Source organism: Pseudorasbora parva, chromosome 9 (assembly GCF_024679245.1).
Source record: "Pseudorasbora parva isolate DD20220531a chromosome 9, ASM2467924v1, whole genome shotgun sequence".
Lineage (NCBI taxonomy): Eukaryota > Metazoa > Chordata > Actinopteri > Cypriniformes > Gobionidae > Pseudorasbora > Pseudorasbora parva.
The window spans coordinates 36,946,276-36,971,644 of NC_090180.1; the positions used below are offsets into that span (position 1 = coordinate 36,946,276).

The 25,369-nt window shown below is 41.9% G+C and overlaps 1 protein-coding gene across 1 annotated transcript in view; it reads left to right on the forward strand.

The window, feature by feature from the left end:
* epha4b (eph receptor A4b) overlaps positions 1-25,369 on the forward strand; it is a 182,162-nt gene that overhangs the window by 115,110 nt on the left and 41,683 nt on the right. Inside the window, exons 9-10 of the mRNA XM_067452466.1 lie at positions 24,089-24,156; positions 24,439-24,564. Of these exons, the coding sequence (XP_067308567.1) occupies positions 24,089-24,156; positions 24,439-24,564 (194 nt within the window). The remainder of the gene's footprint in view (positions 1-24,088; positions 24,157-24,438; positions 24,565-25,369) is intronic.

Sequence of the window (25,369 nt, forward strand, 5' to 3'; positions counted from 1 at the left end):
TGAAGTGTTCTCTTCTCCAAATCGCTTGCCTTGTCTCTGCGCGTATTGTCATCCAGACGGTGCGAAGAATGCGACCGCGGGCAAACCTGGCATTGCGATGTTCATAATAATATCCAGGATGTCCATAAAAATGTATTTCTTAGTAGATTAAAACGATGGCCGGTAACACGCCTATCTTAGTATCTGAGTATAACCATACTTATTAGCAAATAATCAGAATAATGAAAATTGCATGTAAACTGGAGTGAAGAGTTCTTCTCTTGTCATGTAGACATCTTGCTGCGATTAAGACCGTACTCTGATTATTAGAAATAATCGCATGTAGGATATTGCAGATACGCAGTCTTTCCCACAAATGTGAGGACCCCCAATCTCTTATTATTCCACTGTGCAGGTTTGCTAGAAGATTATTTCTCTGGCAACAGGCCTCAGGCGCTAGTCTCCACTCTAACACAACTCTCTGACATACTATAGAAAGATTATGCAAACGGTCCTGTTCTTTAGGGAGAAATCTGAGAGGTGTCAGTAACCCCTGCAGGCCAGCTTTATACAGCAACCATTGGCTTACTTTCAAACACTGAGAATAGTTTCAATTCATACTGCTCAGGATTTCAAGGCGAGATATCGAACAGCATAATCACCTTTCCACAATTCATGTCTTGCTCTATGCAAATCCCACTTGACCTATTGAGACTATTTTGTTTCCTCTTACCTTCATAGCTGCCAACATTCATCTTTTTTGTGAGAATCACATTGCAAAGAAAGAAAGAATGACCAAACCAATGAATGAACATTTAAAGGGTTAGTTCACCCAAAAATGAAAATTCACTGATTAATTGCTTACCCTGTAAGGTCGTTCGACACCCGTGAGACCTCCGTTTATTCTTCGGAACACAAATGAAGATATTTTTGTTGAAATCCGATCGGAAAGGCCTCCATTGACACCAATGTCATGTCCTCTCTCAAGATTCATAAAGGCACTAAAGACGTCGTTACAAAGCCCATCTCACTACAGTGACTCTACAATCATTTTATGAAGCAACGAGAATAGTTTTTGTGCACAAAAACAAAACAAAATAACGACTTAAATAGTGATGGGCCGAATTCAAAACAAAGATTCGGACAGTTATGAGTCAGCGTATCGATTCATGGTCCGGATGATTCATAACGTTCAAAACATTGTTTTGAATTCAGCCCCTTACTATATAAGTCGTTATTTTTTTTGCGCACAAGAACTATTGTCGTCGCTTCATAAAATTATTGTAGAATCACTGTAGTGAGATGGGCTTTGTAACGGCGTCTTTAGTGCCTTTATGGGTCTTTATTATGGGTCAATGGAGGCCTTTCTGAGCCATCGGATTTCAACAAAAATATCTTCATTTGTGTTCCAAGATGAACGGAGGTTTTACGGGTGTTGAACGACATTAAGTAGAAGAGGAAGTAATTAATGACAGAATTTTCATTTTTAAGTGTACTAACCCTGAATGAAAAAAAAAAAAAAAAAAAAGAGCGAACAAACAGTAACAGAGTGGTTGATTTGACTGCATTGGCTGTATTAAATTATTATTTTCTATCTCTATTCCCCAAACTCCTCTTCTCTCTCTGTCTCTGTCTCTTTTCTCTCTGGAAGAACGCGAGCAGTGTTTTGCTAAGGCTACAGCACCGTTAGCATATTTTTGTACCGTTGATGATTTCACCTGGCTCACAGGGATAATGCATAATTTAGAGATTTTAACATCAGCATTGCCTGCCCCACCGCTATAATACTTGCACATTAGTTGCAGCCCACAAGAAAGTCTGAGGCTGGGATTTATGCGTTATTATAATCGTTTGAAATACTGCTAATTAGCGTCATTCTCCTACTTGAATGAAAACATGATTAGCATTCCATAAAAATGCATGTTTCTAATCGGCCATACGCTCAAACAGAAATAAAGTTTTAGTTAGAGCCATTAGCACACAAGCTATTCTTTTCTCATCTCTCCGGCCTCTTTACTTTTTGTGTGAATAAAATAGTAACTGGGATTCAAAATAAGTAAATAAATAAAGAATGCTATTTTAATTTGCTTGTTGCAGTGCACAAGGGACTTACATTTGGCCGAAAGAATACAGAATAACGGTGGTCTTATATATGGACAACAGGAAAAACTGGCTTGTGGTACAGCAGGCAGATGGTGTTCACGTTCACTCATCAAATTCATACAATTTATTCGTTTTTTTTTAGCTCTGTTTCCTTAAAAAGCTATTAAAACACAGCAGGTGGGTGCTAACGGCTGGGAAACTCCTGCAAATTTAGCTCTTGGACTTATCGAACATCACTGCTGCTCTCATCATTGCCAGACAATTATTTTTGTTTTATGAGAAAGTTGGAAAATCTATTTTACCCCCGCGTCTAACTCACTCTATCCTTTAGGATAATCTCTTTTAAGCTGTATCCTCAGTGGAGCGCCTAATTATTTGCCGTGCACGCCGCACATGCCAATATTTGTCTTTTTAATTACATTTTTAATATTTTCTGCTGCATGCAAATCAAGCAAGCACATTATTTTTTGAATAGCTATCAATAGCTTTTGTATTTTTTAATACTGAATAAATTAATTATCTGAATGGCTCTATTATGGTGAACTGTTTAAAATCATATACTATAAAATAATTTACATTAGTGGCCTACAAAGGATATGGAACATCTGAATATTGTTCATCACTCATTTTATTTCAGTAGAACCTGCTTATTAGACACTTTTGGAATAAAATAATTGTGTTTTACTTCAAATAAAGCATTGCTACAAGGGCTTCAGTGACTGTAAAACGTTGTATGATTCTGCTAAAAATTATATTTGCACTTCCAGTTAAATATGCGTGTCCGTAGAGAAAACAAATTGGGATTTTAATTTCTCAAGCTGCAATATTGAGCATTCATTTTTATACAAATAAATTGCCTGCTCCTCCTTAAAATAAATGTGTGTTGACTCTTTTGTCAGATACTGCCTGATTATCATCATATCAAGGTAAAATTGAGATTCAACAAGAGATCTTCTCCTAAATCCTTGATGATGCAAGTATGGCACAGATGTATTTGTCTGTGTAATAAAAGATGAAGTGCACAGGAAGATTTTCAAGCCGATTTAATCAGAGAGAAGAAGCTCTTTGTCAATGAGATGTTATCTTCGCAGCATCTGCTAAACGCCTTGGGTTATTCTTAAAACTTAATGATGACAGGAAAGTGTGCTCCACACACTCAGCCACTCTCATGCGAGAACATTTCTCCCAAGAATCTAAAGCTGAGAGCACTTTATGCTCTCAAACATGTTTTGGATAATTTTCTTCCTCCTATTATCTGTTGAACAGGTTGTTACGCTGCCATGTGCATAATGGACTTCCGCATAAAATGTTCGGTTATACCTCTAGCGTGCTCGTATATAGTAACATCGAAGTGACATCTTTGATTGGCCAAATGGCACCGATGTAATAAACGTTTGGCTCTTTGTTTTTCTACCCCGGTAAAAATGCATCTGTGCCGCTAACAGACTCACCAAAGCGCCTCTCTGTGCCTGCAATCGTAGCACAACAGACATAATGATGTTTTAGAGCCAAAACTGCATATAAACTGAAGAGCTGTCCCATTTTAAAAGCTGGAACCTTCTCGATGCATTCTCATTTACACACACGTGTGCAAACACATACACACACGCTTCTCACTTTCATCCAGAGGTGTAATGGTTCTCCCATCCTCTTAACGTGATGGACTGGCCTCTCACCGCAATATACTCGCTGTGTGTAAAAGCGCTCTTTGGCAGCAGCGTCGGCCCTATAATTGTTTCTATAGGATGGACGGCACTATAGCTCGGTTCATTTTGAGCGGTGCGATTTGAGCAGCGACTGAAATATCGCGCAGTCAGCATAAAAGAGAAGTAAACACTGAGATAATGATAGCAAAGCAAGCTGCTGCCTGTCGAGCACAATTATACAGGAAGGGAATCTTAAACCTTTGCTAGTAAAGAGGTGACAGGCCTGTTTGTGCTGGAGCTTTAATACTTTGAGAAAAAGAGTGTACATTTCCAAGTACTGTAGCACTTTCCGCAAAAAGCTTTGCTGAGACCATCCAAAAGTTATAGCATTTGAAGGTTTTAGCATTAAAAATATGACTGGTTTTCAGAGCCAGTAATACTACTTAGAGGTCGACTGATAGTGGATTTTACCGATACCGATAGCTAGGTTGGACCACACTTGCCGATAACCGATTAATCGACCGATAGTTTTTAAAAAGATACTAGATTAAAATAATAATAATAATAATAATAATAATAGTAATAATAATAATAATAACAAATTTAAAAACACACAAAACAGTGCTGAACTTTATTACAAGATATAACAAAACAGTACTGAACCTTGATTTTTTTTTTAATTGCATATGTAAATATGAATATATTAAAAAGACAAGTTCTAACAGAAAAAAAAAATATATATATATATATATATATATATATATATATATATATATATATATATATATATATATATATATATATATATATATATATATATATTGTAATGAACTGGGGGTAGCTCTTGACCTATCCCTTTTCGAACAAGTTATTATTTATGCTGAATTTTTGTTATGTTATCATATTTGATATATATATATATACAAAATTTCAGCAGCATTAACAACTATTTAAATTTATCACTATCATTCCCCACATCTGTACTTACCAAAAATAAATATTTTTAATCTTTTTATTTTATTTTTATTGTAACATATTTACACTTTGTTTAATCAATTTGTTCAGACCATTCCACAAAGCACCCCACAAATCGAAATACACATACTTTTAAGCTTTGTCCGAGCCTTCTCTTGTCTCAAAATCAGATCCCCTCTCAAATTATAACCCCCCTCTCTGTCTGAGAACAGTTGTTGTATGTTACCTGGCAGCTGTTTATTTTTTGCTTTAGGGATTATTTGTGCAGTTTTATAATCAACCATATCATTAAACTTTAGAGTGTACAAATTTAAATACAGTAGGTTTGTATGTTCATGGTAGCCAATGTTGTTTACTATCCTATATACATAATAAATCATTTGGGACCCAAAAGTGACCCCTGTGGGACTCCACAAGTGATATTCAGACACTCTGGTCTGTTAACTATGCATCTTACCCCTACACTATAGCAACTCTAAATAATTCCAGTGATTTTTACAGATTTTGTATGGCCCAACCAGACGTTTAGTAAACAAAGCTAAACAGTATCATTCTAAAGAGATCCACTAGCTTGTTTACACTGAGTGTTGCTAGTCTGACAGGAGGACGGCTGGACTAAATCGCGTGCTGGTCAGTCAAAACAGGGGTTCCCATTAACAATTGATCAGCGTTTGTGTCACTGTTTGTGTACATTTCTAAGCTTTTTGATTGGTTTTATCAATAAAGCAGAGATATTGACGTTTCAGTGGATATACTTGGGGTATAGGGAAAGGCTCAGAAGTGACGAGAGAAGTTGAGAAAAGCAATGTTCATCCAGCAATACCTCTATTCAATTATCTGGACTACGAAATTTTGTGAGATTATTTCTGAATGTCTGGTCTTTGAAATTAACTTTAAAAAGAGCCATTTAATTTTTCAATGTTTTTCCACATGATCTTAAAATGGAACATTGCGACTTCGACTCATTTCGCCAGAACAGGTCACAAATAACTTTTCACGATTTCCATCATTAGTATTTACAATTCTTAATTAAAAGTCCACCAAAATGAACTTGTTGTCACGTTTAGTCTGATTTAGACCATCGTTTTTCACAAAAAAACAAACCAAAGGCATACACTTTATGCCCTTTCATTTTCTTTGGGCCGATTAGCAAATGAGAGTTTTATTACGTTCAGGGCCCCTGCATAGATTAGGATGACACTAGAAATCATGTCAAAGGTCAGACTCCTTAATTAATTGGATTCTGACTGCTGTACTGAATCAAACTAATAAAAAGTGGATCTCAAAAACAGGATCATTATCACCGTAATTTTCTCTCCTGCATTCTCAATTACCGTAATGAATCGCTCACAAATGAGATGTTGCTCCACACCTATCAGAAACACATCCTGGAATTTAGCACATATCTCCATTTAATCTCTTCACTTCACTAATAATGACTTTGGCTGGAGTAAATCTTTTTTAAAACGGCATTCGCGGGCCTTGGAGGTCTGCCAGGTCTCCTCCCGCAGAGAAAGGAGCCAAGAGCAAGGAGCTTAAAGAAATGAGGGATCAAGAGACAAGGGACGAGCATTTTGTTTCGCTTCCATTCGAGCTATCTGTTATTGCGTGATAATGTAATGACCGTATGGTGCAGCGCCGACGGCTCCTGTGAGCTGGAGCCGTGGGTGTTGCCGATTGCCATTAATCTGAAGAGCCACTCCGCGTGATGAAAGCATTAGGGAGGCATTTCTCTGTCCGTCTTCATCTTATTAGCACTGTGGCGAACACACCGAATGATTAGAAATCGCCTGATCTTTGAAAAAAAGCCTGTCGTTTATGCTAATTGGCCTTCTGATGGCCACCGTGGGCCAAAACGTTTCCTCACCAGAAATATGGAGCTTTGCAGAGCATCTTTCAGCTTCATTGTCAATTTTTGAGACTCATTTTGTTTTGACAATGTGTAGTGTAGATGCAAATTCCTGTTTATTCTGCATTGTATGCGGCATAGATGTTCTAAAGCCCAGAAACAAATCCGATCCGTGTTTCTCTCCCTTTCTCTTTATTGGCGTGACTGTAGTGAACAAAGGATTCAGAACAAAGTGCTGTCATTTGTTGAATTTCTTAATTACTGAATGTTGACGAGATCATTCACGGAATTTTCTTTTTTGTTCATCAGTAATAGAGGCCCTTCAAAGTCGTTTACTTTGATTCTAACTTCAAACACAGCGACCACCGTCTAATCTGAATTATACCGAAAGCGTTTTAGACGGCGTCAGATGTTAACAACTAAATGCAACTTAAAATGCAGCGATCTACAAAATAACAGTTCTTTAGTGTTTATTGTAGTACCTTAGGTTCAACTCTTCTTTGAAAACATTGTTTTTTTCTCTGTACATTTCAGTTATATGGGCTGTATAAATCTTTAAAGACAAGAAAAAGAAGGTTATTGATGTGAAATTATAGTTTCTTTATATCAGCATATTCACCCAATATTACCTTACCCTCGTGTCGTTGCAAACCTGTATTTCTTTCTTCTGTGTAACACAAAAGAAGAGATTTTGAAAAATGTCCTTTTTTGTTTCAAAGAAAAACTGGACCCACTGACTTCCATTGTTTGGGCAAAATCAAACATTCATTAAAAAGGAAATATATTTTGTGTTTAGGAAGAAAGCCAACTTAAGCAACACAGAACCTAAAATGCTGATTGGACGATTTGAATCTCTAAAGGGCTATAAAGCCCATGTAACTTAATACAGAGAAAATGTATGCTTCATAAGAAGAGTTGAACCTAAGGAGCTGCAAAGAACCATCAAATAATCTTTATTGTTACGTTTCAGAAAATGTCAAGTGTTAAAAGGATAGTTCACCCAAAAATGAAAATGATCCCATAATTTACTCATCCAGTTTATATGACTTTCTTCTTTCAGCCACAATCTGAGTTATAGTAAAAAAAATATCCTGGTTCTTCTAAGCTTTATAATGGAAGTGACATTTTTTGGATGTGCCAAAAAAAGCACATCCATTTTCATAAAAGTAATCCACACAGCTCCAGGGGGTTAATAAAGGCCTTCTGAAGTGAAGCCTTGCATTTTTGTAAGAAAAATATCCACAATTATAAACTGTAGTCACTAGCTTCCGGTAACATCTGTCCACACGTTCACGAGAGAGTCAAGTTCCGGCACTAGACGTAGGATGTAGGTGTAGCTTAAGCTTAGGTGAGGGGAGATGGAGTTCAAACTCAAGCTCCGACAACATTTATCTTTAAAATTCTCGTTTTAGACTTCTAATGGGCCTTTCAGACAGGATGCGGAATGCATTGCGCTGTGCTGGCCGCTGGGTTCAGCATAGCCCTTCGTGATTTACGTGATTTACGCTACGCAGGCCAGGGCAAAGTAGGCAAAGTTTTCAAAACTTTTAGCGGGAGTTCACATCTATTCAACATTGTTCCACCTTTCGATCAGCAGCAAAAATGTATCTGTCCCGTGCTAAGAAGCGAGCTATAGCCCTGCTAGTAAGAAGAAGAGGAAAGAGAGCAACAAGAAAGAAGAGTTATGAAACCCTCCGGTCCACAGAACAATTTGGGGAATTCAGGCTTGTGAAAGAGCTCCGTTTCCACAGAGACCAGTTCCAGGTGTGCTTTTGGCTCAGTAGAGGTGGTAAACTTGTATTGCATAGCTGTGGACACTTCAATACACTACTCCATTTTGCTTTCCACCCTTATTTGGATGCCCTGTTTCTATTGGCCACGAAGGTAATTGTCACAGTCCAATGAGATGCTCCACTGTGCGTACGCTTTGGTCGACACAGCAACAAACCATCTTTGTGTGGGGCACGCCACTGAAATAATAGGTTTCATAGTGCAGCGGTTCCATTGTCACGTTATGTTTGAAAGGCCCATCATTCGTGATCAGTTTTTTGTTTTGCTCTATCCTCTGCACTTCCACATTCGTCAATACATCATGCGGCGGGTCAGAGCAGAGTCCTGCACGGGTTTGACCTGCAGATTTTGTGGAAACGGGTGAAAAATATCCAATTGTGTCGATACGGGTGCGGATTGGGTCTGACAAGGGGGAAACACGGTCCAACACGGGTTTAAAACAGTCATGTGCGAACGAAAAATGTATGCATATTTTTAGGAACACATCTACAAAAGTATGTCTTGCCTGTATTTCAAGTTAATCAAATAATTAAAAAATATTATCTTATTTGTGCTCGTGCCGCCGCACTCCCTCCCAGGATTCTTTCACTTTCAAAAAATCACACAAGGCTTCAAGGGGGTCGCCCACCGGAGGGGAAGCTCAGCGCCGGAAGCGCACATTATATATGCCTACGCACGAGCTCAGTCTTGAATCAACTTCTTACAGAAGAGCTGCACGATGTGTGCGTCTTGTTGCACAGGGTGAAATCAGTACATTGGCGCTCTGTGGGGCGGCAGGATTTTGAACAACTTCCTGAGTCGCTGTGGACAGGAGCCGAATGCCACCGCCGGTGTGCGTACACTCATTGAAAACAATGTGTTGGAATTTTAAAGACGTGGCGCAGTGCTGTATTTACTTTTGTATGACCTGGCACTAAATGTGTAGGCCTATATAATATTATATGCTAAACTGATTTTATTTCGGGTGCTGGTCGGGTGTTGGTTCTTTTTTAAGCGGGTCAGGACGGGTGCGGATTTTAATTAGTGCTCCGTGTCTGAAAACGGGTCGGATGCGGTTTAACGCACTGCGGACACGGCCGGGTGCGGATTTACAAAATCGGACCCGTGCAGGACTCTGGGTCAGAGTTCACTCTTCCGCCAGAACCTAACTGGCATACGGAAGCCAGTGAATAGTTTATAAAGTATTAAAAAGGTTTTCTCAAAAAACACAGCGCTTGGCTTCAGAACACCTTTATCAACCCCTTGGAGCCGTGTAGATTACTTTTATGATGGATGGATATTATTTTTTGGGCTTCAAAAAAAAAAAGTCCCCATTCCCTCCCATTAGCCAGCTTGGAAGGTATTTAATATAACTCTGATTGTGTTTGGCTGAAAGAAGAAAGTCATATACACCTAGGATTGCTTGAGGGTTGAGAAAATTATGGGATAATTTTCATTTTTGGGTGAACTAACCCTTTGAAATGTCTGAAATGCTATTGTATAATTCAAATTAGACTTCAGCGGTCGTGTTTCAGAAACCATGACAGCATTTTCATTTTGGGTTAACTATTAAAAAACGAACTATTTAAAGTTCCAGAACTGTATGTTCTTCTGTGGCACTGCTGTGAAAACCTCCCTTTGGATCCTTCATTTAAGAATAAAAATTCTTTGTGAAAAAAAATATATATACTTATGGTGCAGGCTGTAATTTTTTTACTTCAAATGAATATTTTTAAGAGTGTTCAAGGAGCATTTTTTAAATAGAGCCGCCCATAGAAAAATGCCCAAAAATTGCTGAAACCTTTTCAGAATTCAAGTGTAGCTGCATGAATTAGCTGTAGATATTTTCCAGACCTGCAAAGGTCACTTTGTCTCCTACGCTTCTTTAGTTCACACATTAATAAAAAGTGAAATCCACACATCACCTTGACCATAGCTGTTTTGTGTCATCAGCATGAGCGGTTATCTCAAGGTCACATGCTCATTGTCAAATGCAAGGCTAAGGTTGGTCACCTCCCGTTTTAATGCTGTAGAAAACACAAGGTAATCAAACAAGCAATTAAGCATTATGGGAGGAAATAACTTCATGCTGTGCCCTTTGCAGGCTCCTTTCAGGTTTTATAGCTCTTTCCCAGTCCAGACGCGCGCCAAACAGGAAGTCAACATTTAAGACCGCCTGCCGTTCATCACTCTGAGATGAGGAGAATTTTTGAAGGGTGGAACGGAACAGTAGAGAAGGTCAGCATAGAGGTCAGATGTGTGTATTTTGCGGAAGCCTACGATAAACATCCATGTTCATTTAAATAAAAATCACGTTTAAAAAGGAAGTTTTCATTATATGTTTACAATAAACTGACGGATTTTTAAAGGGTCATAACTTTGACCAAACATTCGCTGATTACTCTTAAGCGAAGGGCATTTTTGATGCCGGCTCTCTTGCTCTCATTTCTAAGGCGGTCCATTTTGTGTTTGTAAAATGAGACGCCGGATGAATTAAACCAGATGAGGTGATCGTAATTCAACACACTGCTGGAGCGCGAGGGTAAGGGCAGCGGCAGTCATGGGAATATCTGAACCATTTTTTTTTTCACCTAATTGCAAGTCAGTTAGAAACAGTTGGCAAGGACATGTGGCTAGGGAGCCTTTAATGGAGATGAATGGAATGCCAGGAGGATAGAGTAGAACCCTGACCCGTCCTCCTATTTCTGTAGTCCGCTTGCACCAAACCGTCTTGATCAGAGCTGTTGAAAAACAGAGTTGCATCATGCTTTGATCTCGCCGCCAAGTGGTCACATGTTTCAGCCCTCTATAGTTCCAAACAACTCCGTGCTGTCGATCTCTTTGAATGTGTTTAAGTCGTATAGACAGCAGGCTTCTTCTTTTTTTAGGCTGCTCTGTCTCAGCAGTCAATGTCAAATAAACAAGATAGCAAATCAAATCAAAGGAGGCGGGTCTTGTTCACAAAAGACAAGTGCGAAAGAGTGTGGTGGTAATCAGCTAAACGTTTAGTATTTGACAACTGTTTTATGATAGAAATATTCAAGAACAGACAGTGGTATCAAGTGATGCAATTATGCAAACTGCTCGACTTTTTATGAAATTTCGCGTTTTGAATTGAACATATCCTGTCATGATTCATATAGGTCATAACTGAATGTGACGAGACAAGAACCGTTTTTTTTGTGTTTTTTTTTACATTAGACGTTAGACATATGAATACGTGTATGAACACGAATGTGTGGATATTTTCCTCATCCTTCCCTCGGGTCATTTTGACCCGAAACTAATATTTTTATTTAGTGTTTATCAGAGTGGTCCAAGACCCTTGGATTTATGTCGCACTTGAAACACAAACACACACACACACACATTTGAATGGTGAAAAATAAAACTAACAAAAAAATCTAAAATTCTTTAGATTTTAAACTAAATGAAATAAGCTTTCTGGACAAAAAAAAAGTTACATTTTAGAACTGAAGTGTGACAGAAGGATGGATGAGGGTTTTAAAATAAAATACATATATTATTTGCTAATAGTTTAAATTGATTAATTTGACCAAAAAAAAAAAGCATTACAAAAGTAATGTAATGCATTACTTTCCATAAAAGTAATGTAATTAGTTACTTTTCAGGGGGTAATGCAATATCGTAATGCATTACTTTAAAAAGTAGCTTTCCCCAACACTTCTCAGTTCCTATGGAAGTCTATGGGAGTGTTGTTACTGTTTTTAAATGGCTCTGGTCTCGATCAACTCTTCTGAATATCACAAAAAAGCCTTTATGTCATCTTAAATATGTTTCAATATGCAACTTGTTTATCATCATGTGTCCAAAGTTTGAATTTCGAGAAGGTTTTGTCAAGGTTGAGAAGTTCCTTTGCCTCTTTCCAGCCTTTGAACTTCCATTAGATTCACATTTCAATTTGAGACTGTTTGGTTTCAAAGCCTTCCCTTTACATCCATATTTACTCAGTTTAAAGGTATCAAACTTTCTTCTAAAGGCGTCTCGGTGTAAAAACCCATCTGACGGCGAGTAGAAAGTTTCCTTCCGTTTGATCACGCCGCTGTCTTTGTCTGGTCGGCGTTCTTGATCCTAAAGAGATTCTGTTTTGGAGAGAGCCGTTTTTCACACCAGGCACCTCGCTGAGGTGGGGGAATCAAAAAGTGCCTTAGTCAGCTCATCGCTCAGGGCAGGGGCTGATGGGAATGGGCTCTACAGCTCTAGGGTTCCTGTTACAGTGGATCACTTTCTCCCCAAGTCTCATTTCAATAGCGTTAGTATGCTGCAGCCCAACAGAGCGCTCCGAGCTGAAAGTACACTGTCAGCACAATCATCAGCCCCTGCTCCGACTCCAGCCCTCAAAGAGTGTCAAGGCGTAAATGTGAAAGTATTGCGAGAAAGATGAAGGGAAAGGAAAAACTATGGCGATGGAAGTTCTAAAAAGTGGAAAAGGTCAGATAAGAGAAAAGAATAACGTCTAGTTTACTAATGTAACACCAGTATGACTTTCTTTCCTTCATGGGACACACACAAAAAAAAGAATTACACAATATTCCGGCCACTCTTTTGCCAAAACGCACCACAAAAGTGACCCATTATAATCATGATGATGTGATGAACATATCAAAATGATGATGTCAAAATCTTGACTTCCAACCAAGCTCTCATATTAAACAGTTCATATTAAAAGAAAAACATAATCATGAACGAATCATTCTTCTAAGAATGGATCTTTTCAATTATTTGATTGATTCAGTTCACAAAACCGTCTGAATGATTTGTTCACTTATCGTTTCAAAGTCATTCAAAGTTCTGTGAATTGAATCAATCAAATAATTGAAAAGATCCATTCTTTAAAATAATGATTCATTCATGATTCTGTTATTCTTTTAATATGAACTGTCATGAATGTGGTTGGATATCATGATTCTGACAACATAATTTTGATATGTTCATCACATAAAGCTATTAGGTGGCTTCAGAAAACGTCTCGGGTTACTATTGTAACCCTTGTTCCCTGAGAGGGAACGAGACACTGCGTCGTCGAGTGACGACACTCTGGGAACGCCCCCAGCGTGACGGCTCTGAAGTATGAATGAAATCAGTCACCAATCCGATTGGTGCAACGTCCTACGTAGTAGGCGACGGCGTAAGCGGAAGCTATAAGAAGGCGCCGCCCCAAACGAAAGACAGCCTTTGCGATGAAGCGAGCGCTCTACGTGTAGGTGTGGCGACGAGACGCAGTGTCTCGTTCCCTCTCAGGGAACAAGGGTTACAATAGTAACCCGAGACGTTCCCTTTATCGAGGGAACTCAACACTGCGTCGTCGAGTGACGACACTCTGGGAACGTCAATACCCACTATGCCACACCGAGACACGCACGTCCTGGTGTGAAGCTGGAAACCAGGCACACTCAGGACGCAAGCACTCTAGCACCCAGCGTAGCCGGGAGGTCCAGCTTATAAAATCTTATAAAGGTGTGTGGATTAGCCCATCCTGCCGCCTCACAAATCTCAATAAGTGAGGCTCCCGAAAGGAGGGCCACCGAGGAGGCCAAGCCCCTCGTAGAGTGAGCCCTCACGGCTATGGGTGAAGGCAGATTGCGCACCCGATAAGCCGTGGCTATAGCCTGCACGATCCAGTTACTAATAGTCTGTCTCGCCGCAGGCAACCCTTTCTTAGGGGGGCCAAGCACACCAAAAGCTGGTCCAACTTCCTCCAATGAGCTGACCTGTCCAAATAAAATCTCAATGCCCTGACAGGGCAGAGCAGGTGCAGCCTAGCTTCCTCTGCCGTCGCGTGAGGCGGAGGATGAAATGCCTGAAGAAACACCGACCCCATCCCCGTAGATGGGACCCTGGGAACGTAGCCCGGTCTGGGGTACAAGATAGCTTTCACCCCGCCAAGGGCAAACTCCAAGCAAGTTGGCGTTACCGCCAAGGCCTGAAGGTCCCCCACTCTCCTCAGAGAAGTGATAGCGAGGAGAAAAGCTACCTTGAGGGTCAGATTTCTCGCCTCAGCCGACTCTAATGGTTCGAAGGGGGCCTCAACCAGCCCTTCGAGAGCCACTACCAGGTCCCCTTTAGCTGGGACTCTGGGATAAGCCGCAGGCCTCAACCTCCTAGCCCCACAGAGGAACCGTACTACCAAGTGGTGTCTGCCCAGCGGGCCCCCTTCTAAAGGCGAGTGGAAAGCCCCTATGGCAACCACATACACCTTCAGGTGGATGGGGTCAAACCGGCGGAGGAACGGTGCTGGAGGAACTCCAGCACTGAGGCAACTGCACAGTTAACTGGGTTCACCCCCCCCCCCCCGTTCTCTACACCAGCTAGTGAAGACATACCACTTAAGGCTATACAGTCTCCTCGTAGAGGGAGCCCTAGAGCTGAGAATGGTCTCTACGACCTATTGTGGCAGGCCATTCCCTGGGTACTGTGCCCCCTCAAGGGCCAGACCCAGAGATCCCACAGCTCTGGCCTGGGGTGGAATTTATCATTCCCCCTGCCTGAGACAGCAGATCCCTCCTCAGAGGGACCTGCCATGGGGGGGCCGCCACAATGTCGGAGAACCAAACTCGGAACGGCCACCGGGGTGCCACTAATAGGAGGCTGATGCCCTCCCGGCGGACTCGCTCTAGAACTCCCGGGAGCAGAACGATCGGGGGAAATGCGTACAGACGCCGCCTCGGCCACGTCTGTGTCATGGCATCCAGCCCCAGTGGGGCCGGAGCCTGAGGGCGAACCACAGCGGGCAGTGGGTCGTTTCTAGAGATGCAAACAGATCCACTTCCACCGGGCTGAACCTCTCGCATATGGCCTCCACCACCTCCGGGTGGAGCCGCCACTCCCCGGGCCTCAGCCCCTGCCTCGACAGGACATCTGCTCCCTGGTTCTGGTCCCCTGGGACGTACATCGCTCTGAGAGACGACAGTTTCCCCTGGGACCACAGGAGGATCTGATGCGCCAACCTGTATGGTGGGCGCGACCTCAGACCCCCCTGGTGATTTAGACACGACACTACCGACATGTTGTCGGATCGTATCAGGACATGGTAGCCGTGGAGGTCCGGGTTGAAAGCTCCTCAGAGCTTTCTAAACCACCAACATCTCCAGGCAATTTATGTGCCAGGAGGAATGCTGGGGCCCCCACAGACCTCTCGTAAACCGGCCTTCCATGACCGCGCCCCAGCCCGTGAGGGAGGCGTCTGTTGAAAGGATCTTCCTGCAACATAACGCTCCTAACACTGGCCCTTGGGACAGGAACCTCGGATTTCTCCATATGACGAGGGAACGAAGGCATCTGCGCGTTACCCTGATCATACGGAAAAGTTTTCCCCTCGAGGAGAACCCCTTGGTCCCTAGCCACCACTGGAGGGGCCTCATGTATAGCAGGCCGAACGGAACCACATTGGACGCTGCTACCCTGAGTCCCAGCAGTCTCTGAAACTGCTTCACAGTGCGGCTGTGGCCTAGCTTCATTCCTGAGACCTCCGCCAGTATGGAACCCACCCGTGCGGGAGACATGCTCGCTCGCATCGAGGTTGAGCCCCATACTACACCGAGGAACATGGTCCTCTGGGCGGGTGTTAACACGCTCTTGGCTGTGTTCAGTCTCAGCCCCAAGCACCTGGGATGGGCTAAAACGACATCTCGATGCCGAATCGCCATCTCGCGCGAGGGGAAAGAGCTAGGCCGAAAGGAAGCACCCGATATTGGTACGCTTCGCCCCCGAAAGCGAACCTCAGGAACTTCCTGTGGGCAGGAAGGATGGAGACATGAAGTATGCGTCCTTTAGATCTATCGTGACGAACCAGTCCTCGAACTGGATCAGCTCACGGTCATTTGAATTGTGAGCATCTTAAACCTGAATCTCCTCAGAGACCGATTCAAGTACCTCAGATCTAATATTGGACGTAAGCCCCCACCCTTTATGGGAACAATGAAATAGCGGCTGTAAAAGCCCGACTCCCTGTCTGGCGGAGGGACCTTCTCTATCGCCTCCTTGACCAGCAGAGACTGCACTTCTTGTTCCATAACCTGCCTCTGGGCCGGGGGGACCACGGTCCAGACCACACCGCTGAACTTCGGTGGTGGAGCTCTGAACTGTAATCTGTACCCCCTTCCCACTGTACACAGGGCCCCAGCAGAAATATTCGGGAGGCATAGCCATGCGCCGAGATATTCCACTAGGGGAACCAACCTCTCGGGGTTAGTCTCTGGTACCCACCGAACCCCCTGCCCGACCCCCTGAAGCGGCCACCCGGCAGAGCTTAGTCGGGAAGGATTTTCGGTGTGCGAACGCAGTCGCTGCCCCGCTGCAAGTCTTTCTAGAGGCAGCTGGAGCAGCATGCGTCCGCTGGAAATCGATGTGGCCCGAGCGTCGTAGACGGCGGATCGCAGCATCGACTTCCAGAAAACTCCACAGGGGAGGCGACCTCGATCGCTCCCCGGGAGAGGGGGCTGGCCCGCAGGCCACTGGGCTGGGTACACCCCAGTCCAGACCACACCGAAGAATTCGGTGTTGGAACACTGAACTGCGGTCTGTACCCTCTGCCCACGGTACACAGGGCCCAAGTAGATATATTCGGGAGCATAACTATGCGCCGCGATATTCGACTAGGGGAACCAGCCTCTCAAGGCTGGTCTCTGGTACCCACCGCGCCTCCTGCCCGACCCCCTGAAGGGCCACCCTGCAGGGCTTAGTCGGGGAGGATTTTCGGTGCGCGAACACGTTCGCTGCCCAGCTGCAGTCTTTCTAGAGGCGGCTAGAGCAGCATGCGTTCGCTGGAAGTCAATGTGGTCAGAGCGTGTAGACGGCGGACCGCAAGCATCGACTTCCAGAAAGCTCCACAGGGGAGGCGACCTCGATCGCTCCCCAGGAGAGGGGCTATAAAAAGCCCAGTGAACACAATTGGATGATAGGCTGATAATCTAACTCCTCAAAGTTAGATAAATCCCATTTAATTCCTCAGAATTAAATGCCCCTAATCATCCCTCAGGTGCACATGGTCTGAATAATAGGCTGAATAAACATACCCAACTCCTCAAAGTCAGATAATGTTTAATTATAATTCCTCAGAATTAATACAGCCATAATTCCCAGACGATACTGTTTAAACATGTATTTAACGAATCGCCATCTACACGCTGCCTCAGCAACGCGAGATTCGACTCGTTACAACATATTTGGCTTTCATCCCTCGAGATGAAAGACCACAGGCGCGAGGCTGAAACACTCGAAACGCACGGCTGTACGCTGCGAGATACTCAACAAACACAGCCAGCACCCTCAGGAGCTGACTGCACTCGCGCCAAACAGTATCACATGTGCACCGATGGCGTGTGTTCACTAATATTACAGACCGTAATCTACGCGCTGCCTCGGCAACGCGCGATTAAGCCTTGCATTATGAAGCACAAGCTCTCATTCTACTTCGCTACCTCGATACTGAGCACGTCTAATTCCTCGGAATCGGACCGCTCAAGCATCTAATTCTCCATCCCGGGGGAAAAAGCCACAGCGTGGGTTTCCACACGAGAAATGAGAACATTGGCCAGCTACAGACAACCCCCTCGAGAGCTGCCGGCGCGCCTTTATTTTATGAATGAAGTAGCGTATTTACTGGCTTAACGCTTCGACAGCCTCAATGCTGTGCGCGTCCGATTCCTCAGAATCAGACGGCTCGAGCATCGGGTTCTCCGCCTCGGAGGAAGAAGCCGCAGCGCGGGCTTCCTCACGAGGCGGAAGAGCGTCTGAATCATCGGACGAGGATTGGGAAGATGCCTCCGCATGCCCGCCTCCCGTCGCGAGACCCAGTTGTGAGCCCCATGATCTACGCCGCCGCGCTGCCTCAACAGACGCGGGACCGGATCCCTGGGGCTTGCGAGCCCGGCCGCTCTCCTTAGACACGGCCAGCCGTGAGCGCAGCACCCGGAGCGGCAGCTTCCCGCTGCAGGCGGCACCCTCAAGCGCTGCCCGAGCGTGCTGCGCCCCGAGACACTGCACACACAGCCGGTGTGTGTCCGAGCCCGAAATGAAGCGCGGGCACGGGTGCACACACCTCCTAATCAGCCCGCTTGTTTTAATGCGGTGACAGACATACAATATCACACAGAGCGCCTCGCTGAAGAGCAAAGACTGTCTTTCGTTTGGGGCGGCGCCTTCTTATAGCTTCCGCTTACGCCGTCGCCTACTACGTAGGACGTTGCACCAATCGGATTGGTGACTGATTTCATTCATACTTCAGAGCCGTCACGCTGGGGGCGTTCCCAGAGTGTCGTCACTCGACGACGCAGTGTTGAGTTCCCTCGATAAAGGGAACTGATTTGAGTTGGCTACTTTTATAGTCTAGAAATCTAGACACACCCTAGCAGCAGCAAATCTAGTCGTCTAGCAACTCTCAATACCCTTCTTGAGCTGTAAACGCCAAACTCTGGTCGGGCCAATCACATTGTGTATAGAGTCGATGGGCGGGGCTTAACATAATGAGGGCAGAGTTGCACTTGCTTGCTTCTAGCTTTCTTTTCCTGTCTATGGCTTCTAGTAAACTCAGAAACTGGCGAACGGCGGTCTTTCGAATCAGCTTTGACCGTGACTCTGGAAGACTTGGAGTTAAGCTTTTCTCTTAGAAAAGAACAAAGAACAGCACTGAAGTCATTCTTAAGATAGGAAGATGTGTTCAGAGTTTTGCCGACCAGATGTGGCGAAAGTTTAATCTGTCAACTAGCTTTGCTTCACCTTCGTTGCTCTGGTTGGTTGTAGCGCTATCCTATGGCGTGCAGAGGAACGTGCGCCCCTCGGGATTGAGCCCTGTCAATGGTGAGTTTCCAGACCAAATATCTTGATGTGGGTCTGGAAACTCTTTTATACATATATTTTATACACTTTTGTGTATTTTTGCCAAAATTTAGTTTTTTTTTTACTGCAGGATATATTTTTTCGTGTCCCATAAAAGAAAAAAAGTCATACTGTTTTGGAGTGACATTAGGGAGAATAAATGATGAAAGAATTTGCATATTTAGGTGAACTATTCTTTACAGAAGCAATAGTATATGGTCTGCAGGACAGAAATCTGTAAGCCGTCATGAAAAACGGCGCTCATATGACAGCATATTAGACCAGGAAGGTAAATTGATATGTAAATTGAGTGTGCGACTCAGAGAATAAGGAAATATGAACCTGAAATGTGCTAGACCTTCACATAGAGCGAAAACAGTACCCCCCTCCCCTCCTCTCCTGTCAGGAAAGTACAAGCATAGGCAAACCGAGCATCTCATATCAGTCTCCTCTGTGGGGCAGAATGTTCTAGAGAAAGAGAGCGAGAGTGCATTAGGCAACACAAAGTGATTTGTCCTCATGGTGTTCAGGCCTTGCTGAACAGAAGCAAGCAGCGCTTACTCATTTATTGGAGGAACACTGGAAGATTGGAGTCGTTCATCAGGATGATGCTCGTTGCTTTGTTCGTCAAGGAGAGACGTTTTGTCAATACAGGATGCTCTTTTTCTCATTAGATTCCTGAGAGGCCTGTCAGCCACACAGGCATACAGTGAGAACAGCTTCATAAGATTTGTGGTCCTCAATATCCACATACACACTCTATGTAATGAAAATCTATCTATCTATCTATCTATCTATCTATCTATCTATCTATCTATCTATCTATCTATCTATCTATCTATCTATCTATCTATCTATCTATCTATCTATCTATCTATCTATCTATCTATCTATCTATCTATCTATCTATCTATCTATCTATCTATCTATCTATCTATCTATCTTTCTATCTATCGTCCGTCCGTCCGTCCGTCCGTCCGTCCGTCCGTCCATCTATCTATTGTCTGTCTGTCTGTCTGTCTGTCTGTCTGTCTGTCTGTCTGTCTGTCTGTCTGTCTGTCTGTCTGTCTGTCTGTCTGTCTATTGTCTGTCTATTGTCTGTCTGTCTATTGTCTGTCTATTGTCTGTCTGTCTATTGTCTGTCTATTGTCTGTCCGTCTGTATTTAACTTTCAAAACACAATACTCATTATAAACTGTAAAAGGACATCTGACAAACTAACACACTATTATTTTAGAAAATGAGATGTTGTATGTTCAACCATCTCTGTAAATCGATAATGGTATTGCATTATAATCAGCCCTAAAAAAAAAAGTGAAAATCGCATGCAAATTTGTGACACGAATATGCACACACACACACACACAGACGCACACACACACGCGCACACACACACACACGCGCGCGCACACACACACACACACAGTATTTTGGTGTGCACTAGTCACTTTCCTCCTGACAGCATAGCTGAGTGCTGTCATAATAAACAGCTGTTATATTTGCTGATATTTTCCCATTTGTCAGATTGCATTCATGATACAATACGAGAAAGTTACTATCTTAGTGAATGGCGTGTTTTCTAGTTTTGATGACCTTCGCCTAGTCTTCTTGTTTATTTGCTACATTTGTCTCCCTTTTTTTTTCTTTGTTCTCCTTGACATCAGTGACAAGATCGGTCGAGGTTTCCACAGTTACACACACACACACACACACACACACACACACACACACACACACACACACACACACACGCAGAGGGGGATCCATCCGTCCAGCCAATTAGTGCCGTTTACATGATGACAAGCTTGTGTTTGAGTCAGCCAAATAAAATCAGCATCAAACCGAAGTGATGGAGCATGATGAACACTGGCAATCGGCTCTACTATGTGGTGTACACACGTGTGTGTATATGTGTGTGTGTGTGTGTATATGTGTGAGGTGTACTTGCCAAAGGCAGAATCATTCAAACTCTTCTCTGCCACGCAATCACAGCTTCAGCCTGCCAACTCGCCATGGCTGGGCTCCTGTGACCCTGGCATGGGCGGCCCCTCTCCTCATCATTACTGCCAAATTAAAAGCTAGAAGCCTCCAGCTCATCTGTCTCCCTTCTGCCGACTCTTATCACAAGCTTGGCCGTTCCCTCGCCGTGCCGAACGGAGAGCACGCTTATTACGGAAGCCTTGGAACTCGCCCCAAACTAATTATAATCAAAAGATGATTTTAAAATGTACTAGTCCTTGATTGTAATGAGAGAGTTCTACATTTTCTTCTCAGATTAGCTGTCATGAGCAATTCTTACTTTTAGACAAATTACTGAGGAGAGTTTAGGCACAGGGACAGAGGAGAAGAGAACCTGAAGAAAGGAAATGTAATTCCCTCATAGCTTCTCTCATTAAAGCTTAATGCTGTTTGCAAAGGAGCATAAAAGATTAGGCAGTTACATGCAGGAAGTTACGGTGGCTGATTCGATTCAAGAAGATCTTCAGTCAAGCCTTCTTATGACCTGCTGTAAGGTGCAAAGGAAAAGAAAAGGGATTCTAGACACTTACATTAACATTTACATTTATGCATTTGGCAGACGCTTTTATCCAAAGCGACTTACATTGCATTTAAGGTACATATTTTACATTTTTACACTTAATGGCAAGTCAGTTAATTCGGCATCCATATTGGTAACACCTCCAAGGCTCTGACAACACTTTACTAGTCATGGAAGTATTGCTCCTAACTAATAGTAAAATATGTATATTGTCTCTGATATACAGCACCAAGACTGAATATGTGAATAATGCACTGAGAAAAAAAAAAAAAATAGAAGTTCACTGCTTGTTCAAATTGCTTAGTTAAAGCAAGCAAAAGCAACACATTTGCTATATATCTTGTCTAGACTTGATTGTGTTCAATCCACTTAAATATAAGTCAATTGAAGTCAAACTTCAATTTGTGTTCTGTTACATGAATGATTTGTGTTTCATTAACTGAAACTGGGCGGAGCTTGTTAGTTTCCAGCATGCTTTGCATATTTTTTTATTAATTGAGAAAAATTAGAAAAGGGGAGACTTGATTGTGTTTAATAGAGTTTACTATTAAATTATGTTGGAATTATTAGAACAACTTAAATTATTGTGGGTTACCATTGTGGAGAAGAGTGGAGCATTTACTTAGGCTGTGGACTAATACAACTAATGTCAGCACGGCTTTGCTGAATAAGCTATTAGCTAGCTAGTGCAGTATTATAATTCAGTTGTTTATCATTATAATATATTAATTCGAAGTAGATTAATATGAAATTGAATGTCTGAATCATGACAGGGAGTCATAAAATTCACTTTGAAACTACTTAATTGGATTACTTAAAATGTAATAATTCCATGATGTTGAAGTTGCTTGAAAAAAAATGTTTTTATATATGTAACGCAATTGATTCATGTGGGACCAATGTACACAATTAAACAATGTAAATCCAATGGACTTTTTTCAGTGTGCTATGTTGGATGATATTTATTTATTTATTTATTTATTTATTTATTTATTTATTTATTTATTTATTTATTTATTTATTTATTTATTTATTTATTTACAGGTATTACAGGTATTTATTTTTGTATTATTTTAAACATTTATATAAAATATTTAATATAATAATATTTTATAACTTTTTATTTTGTAATTGTTTATATTATTATTTTAAATTAATTAAACTTCATGTTGAATGTTTATTTGATGTAATGTTATTTTATTGTTGTAATTATGGGCACATTATTTATAATTTATATATATATATATATATATATATATATATATATATATATATATATATATATATATATATATATATATATATATATATATATATATATATATATATATATATATATATATATATACCTTTTTTAAAATATTTCACAAGGGAATTTTAAGCTTGTGTTTAGTCTCAAATTCAAGCTTCCATCACAGGCACCAAGTCAAATATTATAGCTATTATTATGGAATTTCATTACCATGTGCCTTCAGGAGACGTGCTTCGCGGGACTTTTTGCGTAAACGGCAACTGCAATTAGTTGACAAATGACTGCGAGGGGGCTGTTATTTTGCAGTGATGTTTAAAATGTTGCAGGAGCTTTTATACTGGGCAAGTTGCACTATGTTGCTGTAGGCGAAGGCAGACGGTTTCAGAATCATACCCACGGAGACCCAGAACACCAGTGGGTATTTTTAGACCTTCCAACGTGCCCTCAGAGACTACTCACAGATGTGCTAGTGTGCTCAACACACACACACAAACTTTTATCAGGGCATACACTTATTCAAACTCTATTTTGAACACTTTTATTCATGTTTTATGTGGCATACCCATTCAAACAAATTGAGACTCAATTAAAGTCTGCATGAAAGGGAAGTTTATTCTTCCTTATTGTGATGTATATCCGAGTGAAACGGCTTCTTGAAGGAGAAAAAAAAATGTAGGGTTGATTTGATTTTGTCCCTCTGGAATTGATTGGATCGTAGGAAGTTGGCCGTTGCTAACTAAATAGAAGCAGATCTGAATGCCAGTTTGCAGTCAGTTATGGAGAATATTTAGTCCCACCCTCCGCCGAGACACTTATTAGTGCACATGAATTAAAAATAATTATAATAATAATGTGCATGGGTATATCATTAATAATGGACACTGCTACATTCTGTAAAAAAATTATAATCGTCAATTGTGATTTCATGGTGACTTTAAGGCTGTGTATACAGACTGGGAAACAGTGATTAATGTTACAGCTGAGTCTATTATATGAAGGAAACTTCATCTCCTTCAGCAGCATGGAAATAATCGTAATATTTTCCTCACTCTCATAGATTCCTGAATGGCAATTTTACGGCTGGTTTATAAAATATACCTTTTTATAGGTGATGTTTTTATCTTTTTTATGTGTTTCAGACATTGTGGCTACATCAAAGCGAAGCAAGATCCAGATGAAGAAAAAATGCAGTTTCAGAACGGGAGAGGTACGAAAATTGCTCACACACACAACACTCATACATAATAGATTGTCAAAACAAATGGTTGTTTTTAGAGGTAACATAAATGTAAAATGTCTCTCTTCCAGCCTCTGAGAGTGGAGTATAAATCACAAACTCTCATGCTCAACCTCACTGTGGAGTTTATCTTTTCCAACTTTTTTAGGAGACTGTTCGGGTTTATAGTCCAGTTGTGTCTTGGCATTCATTTGGACTTAAAATCCCTGTGTGAAAATTATGTGTGAATATTTTTTTTTTTTCTTTTTGCAGTGAAACTGCCAGGAAGCAGGACGTACATTCACCCCCACACTTATGAGGACCCAAATCAAGCCGTCCGAGATTTTGCCAAGGAAATCGATGCCTCTACTATACGTATAGAGAGAGTTATAGGTGCAGGTGAGAGTCTTACTATTCTGTAGACCAAATTATGGAAATAAAATCAGTTTGAGTCACATAAAAAAAAATTGTGTCAATGGAGCGACTTACATACGGGGGTTTGTTCACTGCATAAAGCCTTTTTTCTGAATGTTTTCAGGGCGTAAGTGCTGTTCTTTGCTAATGTATGTCAAAGAACAGAGATTTGTATTTGAGCCCTAATTATACGACGTCTGCCGACTGTAATCCTCGCACATAAAGCTGTTGTTTGAAATACTGACCTGTTAATACCGCATATCTCTGCGTCTGAACTAGTCTTTGAAATCTCATTTTCCTCTGCGTATGGTTTCTCTGTGAGTGAATGTCTGCTTCTCCGTTTTCAGAATTTTTTTCCCCTTTATCCTGCTTCTTTCTTTCTTTAATTCTTTCTCATTCTCATTTTCTCTTTCTCCTCATCTGGCTGCAATTGTGTGCAATGGAGTTCTGTAGGGCTTTGGGAGATGTGAATTAAACGATACCAGGGAGAAATGTTGTTAGATTCTTTGTGTGAGAACAGGACACACGTTTAACTCAGACGTGTTTGGCATGTTATCCAGCACTAGCACAGCTTTCCCTAAACTCCCTCTGTGTCAATTCAACACTTCTGACATTCTGCACAACTTGATTCTGGTTGGTCAGTAGTGAAATTCTGCAGTGACTGGATGGATGGATGGATGGATGGATGGATGGATGGATGGATGGATGGATGGATGGATGGAATGACAGATGAATAGATGGATGATGGATGGATGGAATGACAGATGAATTGATGGATGGACGGATGGAC